The sequence below is a fragment of the Centruroides vittatus genome, unplaced genomic scaffold, assembly GCF_030686945.1.
Source record: "Centruroides vittatus isolate TY-2023 unplaced genomic scaffold, ASM3068694v2 scaffold_1015, whole genome shotgun sequence".
NCBI classification, from domain to species: domain Eukaryota; kingdom Metazoa; phylum Arthropoda; class Arachnida; order Scorpiones; family Buthidae; genus Centruroides; species Centruroides vittatus.
Window position 1 is genome coordinate 5,431,851 of NW_027122666.1, and position 19,960 is coordinate 5,451,810.

The 19,960-nt window shown below is 29.6% G+C and overlaps 1 protein-coding gene across 2 annotated transcripts in view; it reads right to left on the minus strand.

Moving 5' to 3' along the window:
- Positions 1-19,960, minus strand: part of LOC136986345 (cell division cycle and apoptosis regulator protein 1-like) — a 42,562-nt gene that overhangs the window by 16,531 nt on the left and 6,071 nt on the right. The window contains exons 2-13 of one of the 2 annotated variants that reach the window (XM_067283853.1): positions 18,292-18,354; positions 11,436-11,689; positions 11,329-11,361; positions 11,029-11,070; positions 10,407-10,792; positions 7,615-7,729; positions 7,342-7,534; positions 6,772-7,051; positions 5,023-5,248; positions 4,649-4,929; positions 1,540-1,750; positions 377-463 (exon numbers count right to left, since the gene is read on the minus strand). In XM_067283853.1, the coding sequence (XP_067139954.1) occupies positions 377-463; positions 1,540-1,750; positions 4,649-4,929; positions 5,023-5,248; positions 6,772-7,051; positions 7,342-7,534; positions 7,615-7,729; positions 10,407-10,792; positions 11,029-11,070; positions 11,329-11,361; positions 11,436-11,689; positions 18,292-18,343 (2,160 nt within the window). In that variant the 5' untranslated portion in view covers positions 18,344-18,354. The remainder of the gene's footprint in view (positions 1-376; positions 464-1,539; positions 1,751-4,648; positions 4,930-5,022; positions 5,249-6,771; positions 7,052-7,341; positions 7,535-7,614; positions 7,730-10,406; positions 10,793-11,028; positions 11,071-11,328; positions 11,362-11,435; positions 11,690-18,291; positions 18,355-19,960) is intronic. The other variant, XM_067283854.1, reaches the window with a different exon arrangement.

Below are 19,960 nucleotides of genomic sequence, written 5' to 3' on the forward strand. Positions count from 1 at the left end.
TAAACTCTGGAGTCCTTCTTCAGTTAGGGTTTTATGATGATAAAACAAAATATACATGAAAATTGCATTAAAAAGGTTCAAATAACAAAGAAACCAATAATTTTAATAAATTACTTTTGTTTTTAATATCTTATTCATTGGCAAGATAAACACTAAAATTTAAAGAACTGATTAGGTTATCACAAAAATAAATGAATTCAGTTTTTATAGAATATTACTGAAAACAAAATTCTTCTTTTAAGTTTTATGTAGTCGATTCAATTAAATCTTTTATAAATAACAATGTAAATATTGTATATATGCTAAAAAAAAATATGGTTAAGAATCAGAATAAATCAATTATTACAAGCAATAACTTTTTAGCATAGTTAATAACCTTCATTGTTTTTGGATCCAGTTCAGAATGATGTGTAGGTTCTTTCTTTCCTTCTTCATCCTCTTCTTCATGATTAGTCTCTTCTTCCTAAAAGTAACAATTCAAATATGAAATAAACACAAATATAATAGTGTTTATTCAAAAATTTTAACAATTGTGTTTCTAAGCTATTTTTTTTTTTTAAATTGATTTACAGAGTAATATTAATCTTTCATTATCAACAATTTTTTTTCAGATAAATCATTTTAAGAAAAACTATTAATAATTTTTCCATTGGTTAAATATGATAAATTTAATTTTAAATTAACCAAATAAACTTGTTTTCATAATATTAATTACAAAAAGTAATTTAATTATGGAATTATTTCAAAATTAATCATGTTTTGAGCTGAATATTTCTGTTTAATATTGTTTTAGACAACTTTTTCAAAAAGCATAAAATATTGTGTAATCTATTTTAAAATTTCAGTTTCATGTACAATATGAAATATTAATTGTCATATATAAATCAGAATCAATAAAGTTTCATAACTTAAAAAAATTATTTTTATTTTACATAAAAACAAAATTTCGATGATAATGAAAAATTTCTAATCACCCTATATAATCAATATGATGGATGGTATTTTTGTTACAATATAAAAAAATGAAATTAATGAAAATTTGAGGGGGAAAGAAAAAAAAATAGTTTGAAGAAAAAATAAATTAAAATGTAGAATATGACTCTGTGATGTAGTTTTCTTCTTTGATAAGCTGGAAGTAAAATGAATAATCTCCTTTGGTGATGAATCTTTCGTCCTGGAAATGTTCCTTGTGTTTAGCTAATAAAATTTTTCTAATATGTAAAAAAATTTCAGATGACTTGCAGCTGGCTCAGGATTATTTTCACTCATCACAGAAGCGTGACCTTACAGGAGACTCAAAAAAAGTAACAACATTAACAAGATAATGATGTGAACTAATCAAGATCAATATTCTTCAATCTCTAAAAAATTTTTTAAAAAATTTTGATAATCAGGATAATTTATAATAATTTATAAATAGAATAATATTGGATAATTGATCTTGACTACTTCTTTTCACTGCGACAGCAGTCCTTAAATGACTGAGAGGAAGGAAAAATAGAACCGAAATATGAGTATCAATAAGAAGATGATCAGTGCCTGGATCTCGTTCCCATCCTCCATCTCCTCATGTAGATTCTTTTGAAGCTGTTTTTTGTAGCTGTTCGTCAAGCCATCCCACTCTAGTCGGGTGGGCAGGCAACTCCATACGTCTGGCAAGAAAATCACCACGGTTTCAACACGCGCAGGCACCACACGTCCTTTGTGGGCAGATTCTCCCCGGTGATAGTAGATCTCCACAAATCGATACCTGGAAGGAGGGTCAGAGAGAAAGACAGCGACAGCTATGTCAACTGGTTTTTTTTATGTCCCTTGCCTGGCAAAGCTGTAAAGTTTCCGATTTTAGTTTATTCTAAGTTTACATGCTTATTTGCCTGTGATGAAGCAAAAAAATATATTTCATCCAAATATTCTTTATAGAAAATGTAGAAAAACAGCATTTTTTGACATTATATAAATGATGAAACTTTGCACAGGCAAATAAACAATAAAAACAAACAAACAAAATAAGTTTTGGGACAAAATTTTACACCAAAATTTAATTAAAACAAAATGTGATTTTTTTTATTATGAATTCCAAATAAGTTTCTCAATACAAAGAAATTACACCTGCTAAAAGACATTATTTTTATTTGAAATACAAATTTTGTACTTTTTTGTATTTTTCTTATCAATTACTTGATCATACTCAACATTTTATTTATAAGTTAAAAAAACTTTTATCAATATAATCTGCAAGCAGAAACTTAGAATTTATGATGAACACATATAGCCATTATAATTATTATTTTTAAACTGAAAATATATTTATTGCACAATCATCATATAATTGAATATATGAGTGAGTAAAAATTGTTATCACCATTATCAGTTATTTCCATTTTGCATTTAATTATATAAATATTCATAATAAACTTTTAAAATATTTTTATATTATCTTCAATTATATCAATAAATTATAAAAATTGTATATTTGAAGCAAATCTTTAAAAACATATCAAAATTATTTTATCAGAGAAATTCCAAGGAAAACTATCATCTTCAGTTGTGTTAGAAATGACTAATAAGATAGTTATCCTCTATTTAATTTATTAATATTTTCTTCTATTTTATTACTTCTTTCAATAATTTTCAATTTACACTTCAAAAAATAGATAAACATTTTATTGTTATTATTTACATATGATGACATATAAGTGTACAATTTCTAAAGTTTCTGATTGCTTGCCTGCAATTAAAATTATCATCATCTATGTTTTAATGAAGATTTAAATGATAAACCTAACTATTAAATCATATTATTACTTTTTATGCATTTAGAATTGTTCATAAATCTGTTAAAATATGACATCTTAAACTGTTATAGAAATAGCTTTAGCATTACTAAAAATATTTTCATTTTTATAAAAATTATTTGAAAAATAATTAGAGAAATTTAAATAAAAAGTTATCACAAGTTTCTATATTTTATAATGTATTATACTTAATATAAGTATGATACAATATATATTGTTATTCCCAATCATGTATGAGATATTTATATTTTACTTTATAATTGCTAAATTATGGCATATTTAAATTTCTGGGATAGAAACAATTAATTTTATGAATAACTATATATAAACAATTTAATGAAATTTTCAGATAAAGTAATAATATGATTTAATTAATTTCTTGTACATAATTTCTTCATTTATTAAAAAAAATAACTGAAGAAATTATTATTACAATATCAAAATCCAATTGAATAACTGCATAATCTCTTAAACTGCATATGATAATTTATATCTTTAATATTAATTTTAATTGTTTTCTTTTTAAAATTATCTTGGTATGTGAAAGGAAAAGTACAATTATTGGTTCATTGATATTATTATTGTAATTATGTTTAGTTATTGTAAATTTTAATATCATAATCACAATAAAAAGAAATTTTATGCATGTTAAGAGACTTGCATTGCTTTAAAATTTAAAAAAGAAATATAATTTAAGAATAATTCTCATTTGAGTATTAAGTATAAATCAAGTAAAATTTCAGATTAATCCAGAATAAAATAAATCAAAACAATTTATAGAAAATATTTATAAACATATTTTAGAAAAAAATTAAAATTTTAAATTTAAAAGAATATATTTTTGATTGTTTCAAAAATGTTTTATAAATAAACATGTCTTTAGCAGGGAAATAAAATATTCATTTAGGGCAATCTTTCTTTTTACATGTAAATATGTATATATAAATATATTCAAAATACAGATAAAGTACCTTTAATTAATTCAGAAAACTTAAGGAATCTTAACTTGTCCCTAAACTTCTCTAAATTAAAATTACAAAATTATATAAACATAACTACTTAGCATATTCTTATAATGTATTCATTTAAATATAAATTTAAATGAAAATTTATCATGGAAATGTGAAAATACTCATTCACAAAATCAATTAAAAATATTTAAAAAACTATTTTATTGGATGCAGACAAGTATTCATATATTTACAAAATTTATCATTCTGAGGACCCATATGAAATTTAAGTAGTTTTTCGTTTTAATTTGTGTAAAACTTTTAAATAAATTAAAGTGATTTTGTATATTTAATTTTTTTAAATAAAATTTTATTTAGTATTTAATGTTTTTCTAAGATTCATTATTTCTGTTGAAAAACACAATTCAAACTAACAAACATTCACTCAATCATACACACACATACATGAACTGTACTCTGCTATCCAATAATGAATATATTTATTTTTCTATCATATTTTCAATATGTTTCTTATAAAATATAATGAAAAATTAGTTTTAATTGGTAAAAAATGCCAATGTGATAATTAAAAATAAAAAAATAATAATTTTGGCTTTAGTATTTCCATGGATATCAAATTTTAAACAATACCATGGCTTGATATTTGCTGAATTATCTATGAGAGAAAAATTGATTTTAGTTGCACATAATACACATATATTTATTGACAGCTTTAAAAATTTCAAACATGTCTTCAAAATTTGTTGATTTTTTTTGTCATCATTTTCAGTCAAACTGTGGATCATAAATGCTTTATATCACTTTTCAGACCTCCAAATTAATTTAAAAAGATTTTATTAATAACCTAAATCAATCATAATATTCAAAAGATATATAACTTACCACTGACTACATCCACTCAAATCTACTCCTGTCAGAGCTTTACAAGTACGAATGGCAGTACGAATTAAAACGCAGGGATCCTCTTCTGGATTTGGACCATCTAAAGATGGAGACCAAGGCCCACCAATTGCTACTGTTTCCTTTTTACCCTTTAAACCGACAAGAAAATTTATTAATCGTGTTGGATGAACATGAGTTTCTTTAGCATCTTCAGAATCTTCAGCTAAAGCACAACACTTTTTATACATTTCTTTAATTGGAGGAACAGAAATCAACATAACCTAATGATAATAATATAATGCATGAATTAATTTTTACTTTTTTAAATAAATAAATAAAATTAATTTGCTAATTTTATCTTAAAATAAAATTACTTTTGCACTGAAGAGGTAATCTGCATCATTAGGTTCTAATACTGCATCATTTTCTTTAAGAGGATTTAGGTCTTTATGCATAACATGAAATGTACATGGATGATCTAGACTAAATGGTTGATGAGGAGGAAAAGCTTCTTGCCATAGAATATGTGCATTACAAAAATCTGATGGAATATACATATTAGTATATCGTTTTCGGAATTCAGTTACATTACCTTCTTTCCTATAAAAATAAATATGTATATATATTAACAAACTTTCAAAGTATGACTAAAAATATATCATATTTATGGAAAGTTACTCAGTGTATAACTAGCAGTTTCACTGAATCTCTATGACTAATGATGATAACAATAATTAAAAGAGTAAATTACTCAAAAAAACCAGAATGAAATGCTAAAATTTAAATAAATTTATTTTTAAATTGAAACCACTAATTTTTGTACAAGTAAATAATTTAACTTGATAGTTGGTTCTAAGATTTTACAAGATAACAAACCAAATAAATCAAACTTCTATGTTATAAAGTTCTACTCAATCTTCCTTACACACCAGTGATTCAATCAAAAAATACACTTACGTAAAACCAGATAACCGGAGTGGTTTTAAAAAATATGTTGGAACGTTTTCACGTGACGGAATTCGAAACTCGGTTCTTTCAAAAACGAATATATTCGAATTTATTACTACTAAGCCTGAAGAAGAGCCTAGAAAAGGCTACGAAAACGTTTGCGACCCGAATACTAACCACTCCGGTTATCTGGTTTTACGTAAGTGTATTTTTTGATTATAAAGTTCTACATTATAAATGTTTTCAATCACTTTTCTATGGAACATTATGTGAAATTGTTCTTTCTCCAAATTCCATCTAAATGTTTTAAAAACTCAAATTATTACCAACCAAACGTAACACATCTGAACACTAATGACAGGTGAAAGCAACTGAGATGTGTGACTGCTGAACAAAAAAATAAAGAATATGAACTTGAAAAATTTATAAAAAATTCTCAATGGACAAACTTTAAAAATGTCCTTTACTCTTAGTCCCTTTTCATACACCATCAGGAAATAAGAGTTTCATGGCAGAGTCTACCTTTATTTAGAGGTTTCTCATCCATTTCAACATGCAAAACATTACAATCTTCCTTCTAGTGGTGACACAATCAATTATAAAAATTATAGCTTGGACAATAAGTATGAACTTATTGTCCAAGCTATCAGTCATATGCAATCAGAAAGTAACCGCAAAACTTAGAAAGTTTTGCGGTTACTTTCTGATTGCATATGAAAAGAGACTAAGAATGAAAAACACTTAAACTTCATCCACTGAAAATTTTTTGTAAATTTTCATTCAATTTCATAGATAGATTCTCTTAGAATTTCATAGATAGATAGATGGATTACTATGTGATAACTCACATAGTAATCACAGAAATGGGTGATTAAATTAGGTAGAGAAGTGATCAGCACAGTAGTTATAAAGAAAACCTAACTATGAACTATAATATAATGCTAACCTAGCCAAAACCTAAAAATATAACAAATTACAGACTTTATTAATAAAGTAGTAGTAAAATTATCAAGCATTCATTAAATAATTTTCATCATCATCTTTCAATATCCATAATTAAATTTATAAAAAAAATAAAATCAACAAATATTGAAAACATTTCACTAATAAGAAATCAGGAAATATTCAAACATAAAAATAAAATAATATCCAAAATATATAAACTTTATACATACATGTCAAGGGATATTTTAGGAAGCTGAACAGAATACTTTGGTATAATGATTCTAGGCCTTCTACGTGCTGGACTATGACTTGTCCGTTTTGGCGAATGAGATCTTTTTCTAGAAGGAATTGGTGAATAACGATCTCGGTCATATTCTCTATCTCTAAAACGATCTCTACGTTCATCACGCCTGTTCTCACGTTCTCGCTCTCTATCTCTTCTAATTAAAGGTGGAGAATGACGTCGGGATGGTAGCGAATTTGATATTCTTGAGGGACCTATTGACTGACCTGTGTAAATTAATAAATGAAATAACATTTCTTAGTATCAAAATATATACACCACTCCACACTGGGATATATGTAACAAAAGACATAGAACTAACTTCAAGTGTGTACAATACAAAAAATGAACACTGTACAAATGTTTTCCAACTCCTTCTGAGTTCTTCAGGTGTGACGGAATGGATACCTGACGGATCATTTTTGTATTATAAGCACTGGAAGCTGGTTCTGTGTCTGTTCTGTTCTTAGTATCAAAAAATTAATTAATAAATTATCAAATCAGAAATTGTTCTCACCAAGTTGTGAAACATTTCTAAAAGTATTTTGAACAGAAGCTGGCTGACAAACCATAGCAGCAATATTATTTTGAATACCTTGAGTTAAAGCTAATGTCATAGCTGTACCTGCAGCAGATACATTAGGACTTGCAGCAAGAGTATTTGCTGCTGCAAGCATAGATCGATTACATGCAGATGGTAAAACATTTAACTGAAAAACAATTCAACATTATTTAGTAATTATATTTAATAATCATGTTTAATCATAAAATAAATATGCAACAAATATACTTGATTAGGAAGAACTTGAATACGAGTGGCATTCCACTTGAATGGCATATTAGGATTATAAGCTGCTTCGACTAATACTCTTTCGCCTACTTTTGGAGCACTTCCTTTAACAACACTAAAATATTATATATCAATATTTTAAAAAATATTATATAGAAAAATGAAAACAATTTTCATTCAAATATTTATTCCCAATTAAAATAAATAAAATCACATTCTAAAATAGATATGTGAAACTGAATTTTAAAAACATAAAATTTCATTTAAATATAAATTTGAATAATCAATTATATGCTGATCATTGAATATTAATTAATGGTATATATTAAATTTAGTTTTAATAGAAAGTCAAATATTTAAAATAAATAAAAGTCTAAAGCATTTTAGACTACTAAAATATATGCCAAAAATTTAATACATTAATCTTTTACAAAATTTCAATTAGATTTTCTGTGTTTCTCTTCTTAAAATCTACTAACCTTAATAATTAACAAATTTTAATTTATTATTATAGTTTTCAATTTTTTAAAACAGCTCCAAATGAATACCTATCCATCTATCTGCAAGTTCTATAGTAGTACAGACTCTTCCAAGACCTCTGTCTTAAGACTTACAGAATATTGAATTAGTCATAATTCAAACATGAGAAATAATGTATAAAATGATGTATTGTTCCTAAGGCTGCACATAATCCTATATAATATTGCATATGTATGTCTATTGTAATAATTTTACCATGCCATAACACAATACACAGACACTACTTAGGTATATTGCACATCAAATTAACATTTGATAGTAAAATACCACAGTTAATTACAATAATGCTTACGTTTATGGAAACAAGCTGAGAAATAGCCATATTCAGACACCAAAAAATCATATAAACAAAATATTGAAATCTTCACAGGAAACTGATTTAATTTTTATTATTAGTTCACTTATATTATTATTATTATGTAAATAATTTATCTCAATTTAAAAACACAGCAACAAGATCTCCTGTTGGCAATAGATTATATTTGAATCAAGCCCATCCCAGGAACTTAGGATTGTGTAATGTACTGGCATAAGATATTGGCAGATCCAAGAAGTGCAGTTTTTTGCATTTGGCAGGGGGTAATTTTGCTGTTGTTGAGTATTTTTAAATGCTGGTGGAGATTTTTTGGTATAGCATCTAGTGTGATGATCACCACAGGTACTATTTTGGGTGGTTTGTACCAGATTTGTTGATTATGGTGATGGTGGAACAGTATTCTTTACAACATATTTACCAATAACTAGTGCTATGACAGACCAAAATCAAGGCATAACAATACAGAAAACAAATGTTTTATGTACAGTTTATGTATGTATATGTGTTTAAGAAAACATTAGCTATTAAATTTTTTGGTTAATGTTACCTATGGTAGCGAACTTGGCAATAGGAAAATTTTAGAGGGCGACGGGGAAATTTTCCCCCCCTATATTCAAGATGGTGACGGGGAATTTGTCGGGATTTCGTTATCAATTAATGAAATCTGTAGAGGGTGCTTCGATCCGTAGAATCGCGATTGATCGGAATATGCAAATTTTTCCCCCGAGAGTGGAGTAGGCGTGTTGTCGTGCAAAAAGATTTACTTGAGTTTTTGTTACTTTTGGAATTTTTCTATTACAAGGTAATTAATAATAATTTTAATTTACATTGTGAATTTAAGCGCTTGGAATAAATTTATTGACAAATTTGCTAAGCGTATTCTGCAATTTTTGGAATAGATATTTCACAAGTTTGTCATGTCGAGTTGTGATTTGGAGTCGGACGAATTTTGGAAAGATTGTACTGGGCGACGTTTTTATCAGTTAATAGAAGCAGAGTCTTCCGAATTAGGATTAGACGAAAGAATTGATGGCGGACCGAAATTTGCCGTAAAACTGGGCCTCCAACACATCGAGGAACTTTGCCAGAAATGTGGTCAAACATGCAAATCGAGTTATCGCAGTGACCGGAAATCATGCGTGATGCGTTGCCGAAAATGCTGGCGGAATAGTTCGGCTCTCGAAAGTACGTTCAAAAGAAATGTGGCAATATGTCATGGGCGAATCTTTTGACATTCATACGGCACTGTCTTGGTTTAGAGTGCACGACGAGTATTTCGGCAGTATCCTCGGGTGTTTCTAAAAAGGCAGGCATACACTGATCGAATACATCCTGATCACGGAAAAATACCTAGTTGGAAAGAACCAGAGACTATTCCGGCTGCTCCCGCACCTAATGTCAGCAAGAAAGACAAAAAAGCAAAAGAAAACACAAGACAAAGGTGAAAAAAAAAGAGAGAAAAGTGTTAAAATGAAAGGGGAAAAAAGAGAATCGTCACGTACCGGAGAGTCCAGTTCCGTCGACGGGAAACGTGGAAAAATGGGAAAAGCTCAGAAACAAAGTAAGTTAAACTATTTTTTTTAATTTGTTTTTTTTTTAGAATTGTAAGCGTAGATCGTAGGGTAGAAATAATCTCCCCTTCGCCGTCTAAATGTAAAAGGTAGAAAGAAAAATTCCCCGTCGCTGCGTGTAATGTAGTGGTAAGGAAAAAATCCCTGTCGCCGTCTAGATTGTAGGGTAGAAAAATTTCCCCGTTGCCGAGTTCGCTACCATAGGTAACATTAACCAATTTTTTTTTGCTACTTAAAAAAAAAAGGTTTTGAGTGTCTTAGTAACAGTAATTTTATTGATTAATTTTGAGATAAATGTAAAATTATAACAACAAAATTAAAAATTTTTATTTTCTGTATAAATTTTAAAATATTTTATAATTTACCCTAGCTGGAAAAAAACATCTTCATCAACAAATCCAAAGTTATCATGTAATTTGGTGACAGTGCCAGTAAACACCCTCTGTTTTGGAGTTATCTGTTGTTGAGGTTGTTGTTGCTGCTGTTGTTGCTGCTGCTGCTGTTGCTGTTGTACTGCTGCTTGTTGCTGAACATGAGCTTGAACTTGAACTTGAGCTTGAGCCTGGACTTGAGCTTGTGCTTGAGCTTGAGCTTGTGCTTGAGCTTGCACTTGGGCAGCTTGAAACTGAGCTGTCTGACCAAGAAGTCTGGGTGCAGGATAACTTACAGTAGCAACTTGCGTTGTGGCTAAAGTTGTTGGTAGAGCTATTCCTGGTTGAGGTAACCTAGCCAAATCAACGACTACCCCACTCTATATATATATATGTAAAAATAATTTAATTAAAAATTAAGAAGTTTCAACTTTTTAGTTAATTTTATAAATTATAGTTCTTTTTAATATATCTTTATCACCTATATATTTATTCATGACATACTGATACCTGCTGAGCATAAAACAATAATATGAAAAGTAACAGTTAAAAGAATTACTACTAAATCAGTACTGTTAAATTTGTAATTATAGTACAAAAAGAATTTAATACTTACAGGTGTAGCAGATGCAAGAGAAGCTGGCAAAGCAATTCCAGGCTAAAAATAAATGTTTATCATAAATATCTAGATACATATTCTAAAAACAAAATAGACTATTATAAACATATGGTAAAGCTCTGATAGTTTATTTCTTCAGGTGTACAATAACAACACTGTATCTCTTTATAAGAGATATAGAATAAAGGATATCATGTGTCAACTTACAACTGTGCTGTGATTGTTTTTTAAATATAATCATGTTGTAATTGTACATATGAAGGAAAAAAAAAAGACTATAATAAAGATTAAATATACCTGAGATAAAACAGCTCCTTGTTGTAAAGCGCTCTTCAGAACAAAATAGCATTTTAGTTTTATGTAACTTTCATGAATTCCTTTTTTAAATGAAAAATTTTATATACCTGAGTCAAACTTATAGCAGCTAAGCTTGTTCCATAAGTACTTGCTGGTGGAGGTTGCTGAGGTGCTTGTTGTGTTTGGGCTGCAACTACTGCAGCAGCAGCTGCTAATCCTGGAGTTGGTACTGCAGCAGCAGCTAATGTTGGAGCTGCAGAAGCAGGAGTATGTGCAGGTTGAGCAGCAAGAATTGATGTTCCTAGTGCAGGAGTAACTGCAGAAGGAGGTCCTTGAGCTAATCCTGCAGCAGTAGCTGTAACTAAAAAAGAAATGTATACAGTATATTTAACTGAATAATATATAAGATAAATATGTAGTATTATTGCCTTGTATGCTAATAAGTGTATATAAAAATATATAAAAATTTCTTAATAAAATGCATTGTAACAAATTCAAGATAAAAGCTACAAAGTGCACCATATTATGTTCTTATTCTTCAGAGAGCTGATAGGGCCTATCACTTGAGCATTTGGGTGATGGGCAAAGATACACTGATCAGTTATTTTTGTATGACTGTACCTAAAACAAATTCTTGTCTTCATTGTTCTCTCTATCTCAGAGACATCAGATAAGTGACCTAAAAAACTGCAGCTTTTCATGGTCAATGGATTAGTTATTAAAACATACAAGCAGCTATTAACCTCAGACCTTAGCCTGCAAAGACTGGCAATTCATTATTGCTGATATCCTATAATTGGAGTGGCTGTGCTACGACATTTTGAATTACTAGTCAACATCTGAACAATTAATTGGTTGACTCACTCATGAATTTTAGTACTAAAACCATGGCAACAATAACTCCTCAGCAGGTTAGAGATGTCAGTGTGTATCACCAATTGCTCAGAGAGTTGCACAGTTGACAGAGGTAGTCTTGTCACCAGTCCCAGTGAAGCACAGTATAATGCACCATATAGACACAAGGGTCCCACCCACTTCTGCTTGACCTGGGCAGCTAACATCAAACAAGCTGATGGCAGTCAAAAGAAATCAACAATTTCAGAGTTATATCACTGATGTTCTCAGCAAGCAATATGTCCCTTTAACATTCTCTGAATACATCCCCCTTGTTCTTTATCTATTTTAGAATGTTTGTCACTACATTAAACATGCAGGTCAATTCGTATTTATGGTCAAAAAAATAAGATGGGACACATTTTAATTATAAATACTTTGTAGAATTATGTATTAAGATATGGAAAACTTTTTGCATCAATACAAAATAACATGTTTCTGTGAAAGTTGATAAGGCAATTTAAAAAAGTAAAAAAGTTCAGTAATTTAAAAAAATTAGCTTAAAAGTATTTATTGTTTGTGTATTTTTATTCCTGTTGTTTAATTAAACATTTATGAAAAAGCTCACAATTATTATTTTATTATTGTAATTTCATTCAAAATTGTAACTTTCTTCAAATGATTTTAATGAAATATACTGTTTTTAGTATATTTTTTTATGTTAATTTTTTTTTTCTAACCTTTCCTTCTCCCAATCCTCCCAATTCGATCATGCCATCAAAACATTCACCTTATCTCTTAAAATCCATTGTTTGATATTATACGATGCTAAGTTAACAAATCTTATTTTGAATTAAATGTCATACAAAGAGACAAGAAAAAGTATTAATTACTTGTTTTGTTTCCAACCATGCTTATAACATGGAAAAAAGCTAGTATTTGGCTAAACTGTGGTGAATTTTGATCACATGTCAGCAATAGCCAATAGCATGTAATCAGACAGTTGGCCATTCTCTCTCTACATACAGACTATTTAGGTCAGATACCAAAGCAAAACCTTTTTAGTTGTATTTTATGCATAAATATGCCTATAAAAGCAATATAATATTATATTATCTATATCTATTCTATATATATATATATATGTATATTTAAAAAAAATGTTGCATCACCTGCCAACTGAAACCAACAGTTTACAAAGAAATGCTATAAATAGAGACTTGACTCTCCCTGGATGAAATATAACCAAATCAATCAAGATGGACAGCAAATACTTTATCCACACTTTAAGAAATGTTTCAATCAATTTGATTTCAATTTTAATTTTAATTAATTTATTTTATTTTTAATTTCAGTTTCATGTAAAGGCCAATTTTATTTATTATTTTTAGTTTTAATTAACTGACTACCTAGTATAAATAAATTTTTGTTATTTAATTTAGCTTAAGCATATTTAAACACGAATTCTCAAATGCCATTTATATTATGACAATGTCAATTAACACTGTTTTTATTAATCAATCTGTTTTAAATTGAACTTTGAACTTCCAAACCTACTGATAAACAGAAATACTGATCTTTCCCGCATGCACATTGAAATGTAATTTAAATAGCAATGTCATTGATGATTTGTATCGTGATGCAAGGCAATCTCAGTGACACTAACTTCCAAATCCTGTTGTTAATTGGTCAGGCCATTGACTTTCTTTAACATAGAAAGTTGACCATCTGTGGCAGGGCTATACTGAATAGCTAGCTCATTTGGCAACCAGGGAAAAAATGAGTTCAAAATTTTGTTCATAAACTGAATTGTTCGAAAAGCAAGGTGTTCAAAACCAGAGGTTTGACTATAGTAGTGCATATGATTGAGCTCCTAACAGTATATAAGTCTATCAAAAATTTTTAACACCTCTTAGAAGAGAGACTGTCTTTCAGCAAAAACAAAACAACTGATTGATTGCAGTTTGATTACAGTTTACATAAATGAAGACCAACACCCAAAACCAGCACAAATTAACTCAAAATAGTAATTTTACTAATGTTTTCATCTGTTTGTAACAGACATCTTTATGTAAAATATATAGAATAAAGAACTAAATGGATAAATTAAAATCAAATACAAATTCAGTCTACATTAGATAAGTTTGCAACATATATCCAGCATATCAAGAGGGCTGAGAACATTGTTGCAGATGTAACAATATTCTCTGCTCTCTTAATGTGCTGGATAGTCTGGAATAGAAAACAAATACTTCCAACATCCTGTTGGCTTTAGACAAATGGTACAGACTAGACTCAACAATGAGTATCTGAATAAATGGTTATCAGGCAAAAACAGCATGTCACTAGAAATGAAGCCATTTTCAGTAGAAGCCTCTAATGCCTGATATGTCTATGTGCAAGTATGCCCACTAATTCCTACTGAGTTTCACCACCACCATCTTTTTGATACTCTGCACAGGCTTTTTTCATTCAGATAGTAGGGTATTGGTCAAATGTGTGCAAAAATGGCATATCTGGCCATCTCTGAAGATATATGTCTCATGCTAGGCTCAGACTTGTATTCTCTATCAGCAAGCAAAAGTTTCTAGACACACCAGAAGTCAACTTGGTACCTTTGTACCATCATCCAACAGATTTGCACATGTACTATACATATTGATTTGGTTAAACTCTTGCCACCATCCAAAGGATTTTGCTACTGTTTAACATGTGTAGACCATTTTTTCAAATAGTCAGAAGCATTTCCCATCAGTGAGATATCAACAAGTTCAATGACCCAAGCAGTCTAATTGAATGAATCACCATCAAGAATAATAGTTGATCAGGATACCTAATTCAAGTCTTCTCTATTCCAATTCCCCTTGAAGTTAGCAAATAAAACCTGACATTACCACATCTGCCTGCATAAAACACACAAATGAACTCCATTGTGTGCTGAAAGCACCAATTAAAACCCATGCCACCAATAAATGGACAAGTGTCTTTTCAATAGTACTTTTGGGATTTTGTGCAACATGAAAAGAGTGCCCTAAAGGCTATGGTCATAGAAATGGTTTTTGGCACAGTGAGTTTCTTGGAGAAGCAGTTGCTAATCTATCTGACTCAAAAAACTTTGTAGATACCTGAAATAGGCTATGCAAACCTTGCAGGTAGTGCAGGCACTGACACATTTACAAAGAGCAGTCTTTGTAAAGCCAAAGCCTTACAAACTGGACATACATATTTATTTATACTGATACCATGCACAAAGATTTCCAGCCATCATACAAAGGATGCTATCCAGTCATCCACAGAACAGACAAGTTTTTAAAATTTAGGTTTAAACAGCATATCTCCTCAATGTGGAACCAAATAAGGAAGACATGATCCCAACAAAGTATCATTATTACTATCACACAATGTCATGTTACAATTGACACCAATAAATCCCACTGTTACATGGTCTAGCCAATAAGCCTGCTTTAATCTGCATTATTTATGACATCTTATACATATTTTTCTCTTTTCTAATTGTCCTGTGTTCATTGCCACTAGTGGGGAGTGGTTTAGTGGTAATTCTAACTTACCATCACAGATAGCATTATGGCAAAAAACAAAAGCTATTCCAGAGTGGCAGTTCAAATAGAGAAGACATAGAAATCTGTACCAAGCATTAGATGTGTGTAGAATTCCACTCATGTGACTCATACATTACAAAACAATTTGAAACCACATTAGAACTAATAAACAAGTTAAATGTAAGATATTCTTCTCAATATCCACAAATAGGGAGTAAGAACATAATTTGTTGTAGCAGGAATATGGATATTAGAGTATGACTGTATTTACCGCATATCTCGGCAGATAAGACGATAGTTGAATCATAAAAAATGGCCCCCAAAATCTGGGATTGTCTTATATGACAGACACAAAAAAAAAAATAGATTGAAATTTATATAAATTAAAACCATTATAAAAACACAGACAAACCATAATTATTTACTAGAAGAGAGTAGGGTATGTGCCCAAAATAGAAAAGCCCATAGAATGTTTTTGTGAATAGTCAGTCACTACCCGAATGCCCAAATCAGTGCGAATGTTTGCAACAATCGCAAGGCAGTGCTGCCAGATGTGAGAAAATAAAATTTGTTTGTTCGAAAAATTACAAATAGGACATAATTCCATATACACTATACCAGGGGTCCCCAACCTTTTTGTACCTAAGAGCACATTCTAGAATACCGGCTGGACGATGGGCACCATTTATTTTTTCAAGGTGAATTTATATTTGGGCATAGTTAACAGCGCTGGATTAAGCCTCTAGCGGGCCCTAGACAAAATTTAAATTGGGGCCTCATTTAAATAAGTTGCTTCTAAACAAATCTTATATAATGTGACATTAGCATGGGTGACACCCGGTGCGGATATCGTGGTGTCACCCAGGAATATTTCTAGATGGTGCGAGAGATATCGTGGCAGAGATTACTTCTGACACACGGATGGCTGTTGACCTTTTTTTTTTTTAGTTAACGACTGCTGAAATTTCTAGGTCACTCCAAGTTACGGGACCTACACGTTTCCCTACTTTGATTTTATGGTATTCAGAACGGACCGATTTACTTCATTTCAGGTATGGGAAATTGAATTGGTGCAGATTTGGCAGAGGGGAAAAGAGATCGGTCGCATTTCGCTTTCATCTGTGTTGGACGCCATTTCTACTTTTGAATGGTTAATCATTCAAAGTGAAAAACTTTTACATAGCATTTTATCGAAAACCGAAATATTTTTATTTTTATCGTGGTCGCACAGTGGCGGGCACACGTAAAATGATTGGTGGGCGCCATGGTGCCCGCGGGCATAGGGTTGGGGACCACTGCACTATACAGTAGGGGTGTCAAACTCAAACAACTTAAGTGCCAATTTTTTGTCTGGAGTATGACAGTGAGCCAAATGTTTTTAGCTTTTGTAGCCAAAAATTTTCTAAAAAGTAGCCCAAAAGTAGCCGACTCAAAAACTTTTTTTCAATAACCCGAGATTTGACAATAAATTAAAAAAATGCCATTTGTACTTTTCCAGCAATAACTTTAATCACAGAACAAACATTTTCGACCAATTTACAAGCCCGAAGCAGGTCTGTAAACTGATCCGAAACTAAGGATTGCAAAACTCAAAGTACAAGGATAAATTGTAATTTATTAATATTTCGAAAACACGCATTTTATATGCATAATAGTGCAAATTATGTAACAAATGATCTTGAGAAGACGGCCTTTAATTTGAAATTCAAAAGATGAAATTGAGAAGACATAATGTAAACAAAAAATTAAACATAAAAATAAATAACTCTAAGTAATATGAATAAATAAAAATAAAAATAATAATAATACTAATAATTATTGAGTTCAACAATTTTGTTTATTAAGTATTATTTGTTTAAGTACAAAATATTGCATTTTCTTTGGTATCAAGACAATAAAATATAAACAAATAGCATTATTGAATTCATGTTGCGGCTGTATCTTTGACATGCCTGCTGTACAGTGTTGTTATCCAGATGATGATCGCTGATCTAAACTAAATTCATAGGCCGTTGATAGTTTGGGGGTCGTCTTATAGGACAGATATATGCTAAAACCATAAAACTCTGACAAAAATTTATACCTTGTCTTATCTGCCAAGATATACGGTAATTACTTTTGAAGAAAATCAAAAAATATGGTACTTTTCAGTTAATGAGACGCCAGCTGATATGTACAGCAATGGATAAGATTCAAGCTCTGAGTGAGGAGTTTCATACCACTCCCAGAATTGTTGACTGTTTATGAGATATTAGTCTCCAAAGATCAGTTTTTTACATGTATCAGTCTGCCACCTTTTCTACATGCTTTGCTTGTTAAAACTACATAACCATGAGTACTATATGAACAGTCATGGGCTACTCAAAACTAGCACAGTCATGTGGGCTAAATTGTTAAATGTGATAGTCTTCTGGCATCCCATTAACTAAAAAGTACCAAAAATATCTAATATTCTAGTTTATTCATTTCTAAGTTATTATAAGTAATGTTTATTTTTTCAAGAAATTAATTAATCTTGCTTTAGAGAGAAATTAGTTAAATGTTTTAAAACAATTATTTTAATAATTACCTGTACCCCTGGCCCAAGGAGGATTCTTCCCAGTGCTAACAAATTGAGACATTTCATAAAATTCTAAAAGAAAAATATAAGAACAATTAATAATCATTAATGATATAAACAAAATAATTGTAATAATATTTGTGTTTATTTTTTAAATTAAAATAATAATTGTTTTTCCCCTCAAATACAGTATGATATCTATGTATTATTCAAAAGGCTTGAACCAAAAAAACACTTATTAAATTTATAGTTAAGTTTTACTTTACATAAAAGATATCCTAAAAGCACTCAGTACTAAACTTCACATTTCAACTGAGTAATGAGAGCCAATTTTTCCAATATCTTCATGCTTTGTCGTCACTTATTGTCTCAGTAAATGGAACATATCTGAACAAACATGATAAATTTAATTAATAACTAGCATTTTTAATTTAAAACAATCATCAGAAATTCAAGAAGTTTCAAAACATCTTATTTAAACAAAATTCAAAATGATTTATTTACCGTATTTTACGGACTATAAGACGCACTTTTTCTTCGAAAAATTGCTTCCAAAATTCAGGTGCGTCTTATAGTCCGTAACGTCTTATAGGTATTTTTTTTTAAAAAAATTGCTTAAAAATTAAGGCGCGTCTTATAGTCCGTAAAATACGGTATTTAAAATGTTCCATAAATGAGACACTGTAAATAAAAGAATTTCACTACTTGATGAAGTACATCTTTTGGCAATGTCATGGATTCAAGTATCTGAGAAAACTACTGAAAATTGTTTTAAAAAAACATAGTGGTTTTTTTAAAATAGGTATGAAGACACCTAAAGTTATGTCTGTTGAAGAGATCATAAATAAGACTTCAAATAATGTCAAAAAAAATTTAAAAACTGATTAGCAATTGACAAAGAAATTCCAGTGTCTGCTATGTCAGAAATATGCCAAACTGTTATTAAAGATCAGATAATTATATGGTAAAAGTGAAGAAAGTCAACATGAAGATAGTCCAGATTCTTCAAAAAATGCTTAGATGCAAGAAACTCTGTGAGTACTTAGTTGTGGCAGTGGCAGTGGCAGTACACTACTTCAGCACAGTGTTGAGTTTCAAAAACATTATGAGTATGAGCATTCTATTAATGAAATATTGACAAAAAATGCCGGATGATCTAACATAATTATTATTATAATTAGTAACTTTTAAATTAATTATTAAATTTATTTTTAAACATCTTTTTATATTGCATGAAACAGTAAAACTAGAATTTACACTAATTTTAATCTAATTACTTTCACTGCATAATGTTATCACAGTTATTGTTATCACTATTGTTATTTTATACTGAGTATAAAATAGTCTCAAAGTAATAAGTTATAATAAGTAGCACCTACTATACATACCAAGTAATCGTAATAAATTACACTATTCAATGTTGTCTAGAACAGTGTTCCACAACCTTTTTCTACTTGCAGAACACCCATGACTCAACACAGCACACCAAAATGTTATTCCCCTCTAAAACATATGATATGATACTATTAACAGAATTACATAATGCCACTAACGTATTATTATTAATATTAAACAGACATCAACACCTGTGAGCAAATTTATTTTACATATGATTTCTTAGAATATTATAAGCCATGCATTTTTATGTAAAAAATAAACAAACATTATCTTATTTTAT